Raw genomic sequence first — 694 nt, forward strand, 5'->3', positions numbered from 1 at the left:
CAGCTTTGAATTCAGAGGTAACTGTAGAATGAAGATTCCAAGTAGAGCCTGAAATGTGTAATAGGATCAGTTGACAGGAGACTGATCAGGAAATAGGAGCTTGGGTTGGCTGGCAGTGACTAGAAAAGCAAAAGCCAGTTGTCTCCCAATAGAGAACTCCTAGTTGAGGAGAGTAGTTAACAAGGAGGGTAAGAAATAGATACAGGGCCATTTCTAGCTAAGTTCACTCTAAAGGGATTAAAAAAACACGCTTGTGACATCTTTTAGGTAACACCTATTTGTACGCACGCCATACAAACCAAGATCACGTTCACGCAGTGTGGAAAATCACAAGTGAAGCCATCGATCAGCTGCATCGCTCACTTGAGTCATGTCCTGGTGAGACGGCTGTTGCAGAAGATCCCGCTGGGCTGAAGGTGAGCCAGGGAAGACTCCCGATGCAGTCCCCTAGGACAGTGCTCCAGCAGCCCCATGAAACTGCTGACAGAGAGACTTTCTGAGATACTTTTCCTACAGATAGATGCTTGAATGCCTTCCCTTGCAGAATCCTCTCCTTTTATGCTTAACGGCCAAACAATAACAACAAAACTCCTTTTTTAAAAAAGTCATAAAGTTACATATTTCTATAGCAGTAAAGGATCCATTTGTTGAGTTGGTAGGTGCCACAAGAATGTGAAAGAATTGCTGCTTGGGG

General features: G+C 44.1%; 1 protein-coding gene across 2 annotated transcripts in view; it reads left to right on the forward strand.

Moving 5' to 3' along the window:
* TTF2 (transcription termination factor, RNA polymerase II) overlaps positions 1 to 694 on the forward strand; it is a 56,860-nt gene that overhangs the window by 24,267 nt on the left and 31,899 nt on the right. For both annotated transcript variants that reach the window (XM_012000843.1, XM_012000841.1), the window contains exon 8: positions 268 to 416. In XM_012000843.1, coding sequence (XP_011856233.1) covers positions 268 to 416 — 149 coding nt within the window. The remainder of the gene's footprint in view (positions 1 to 267; positions 417 to 694) is intronic.

Source organism: Mandrillus leucophaeus, unplaced genomic scaffold, assembly GCF_000951045.1.
Source record: "Mandrillus leucophaeus isolate KB7577 unplaced genomic scaffold, Mleu.le_1.0 Scaffold64, whole genome shotgun sequence".
NCBI lineage: Eukaryota > Metazoa > Chordata > Mammalia > Primates > Cercopithecidae > Mandrillus > Mandrillus leucophaeus.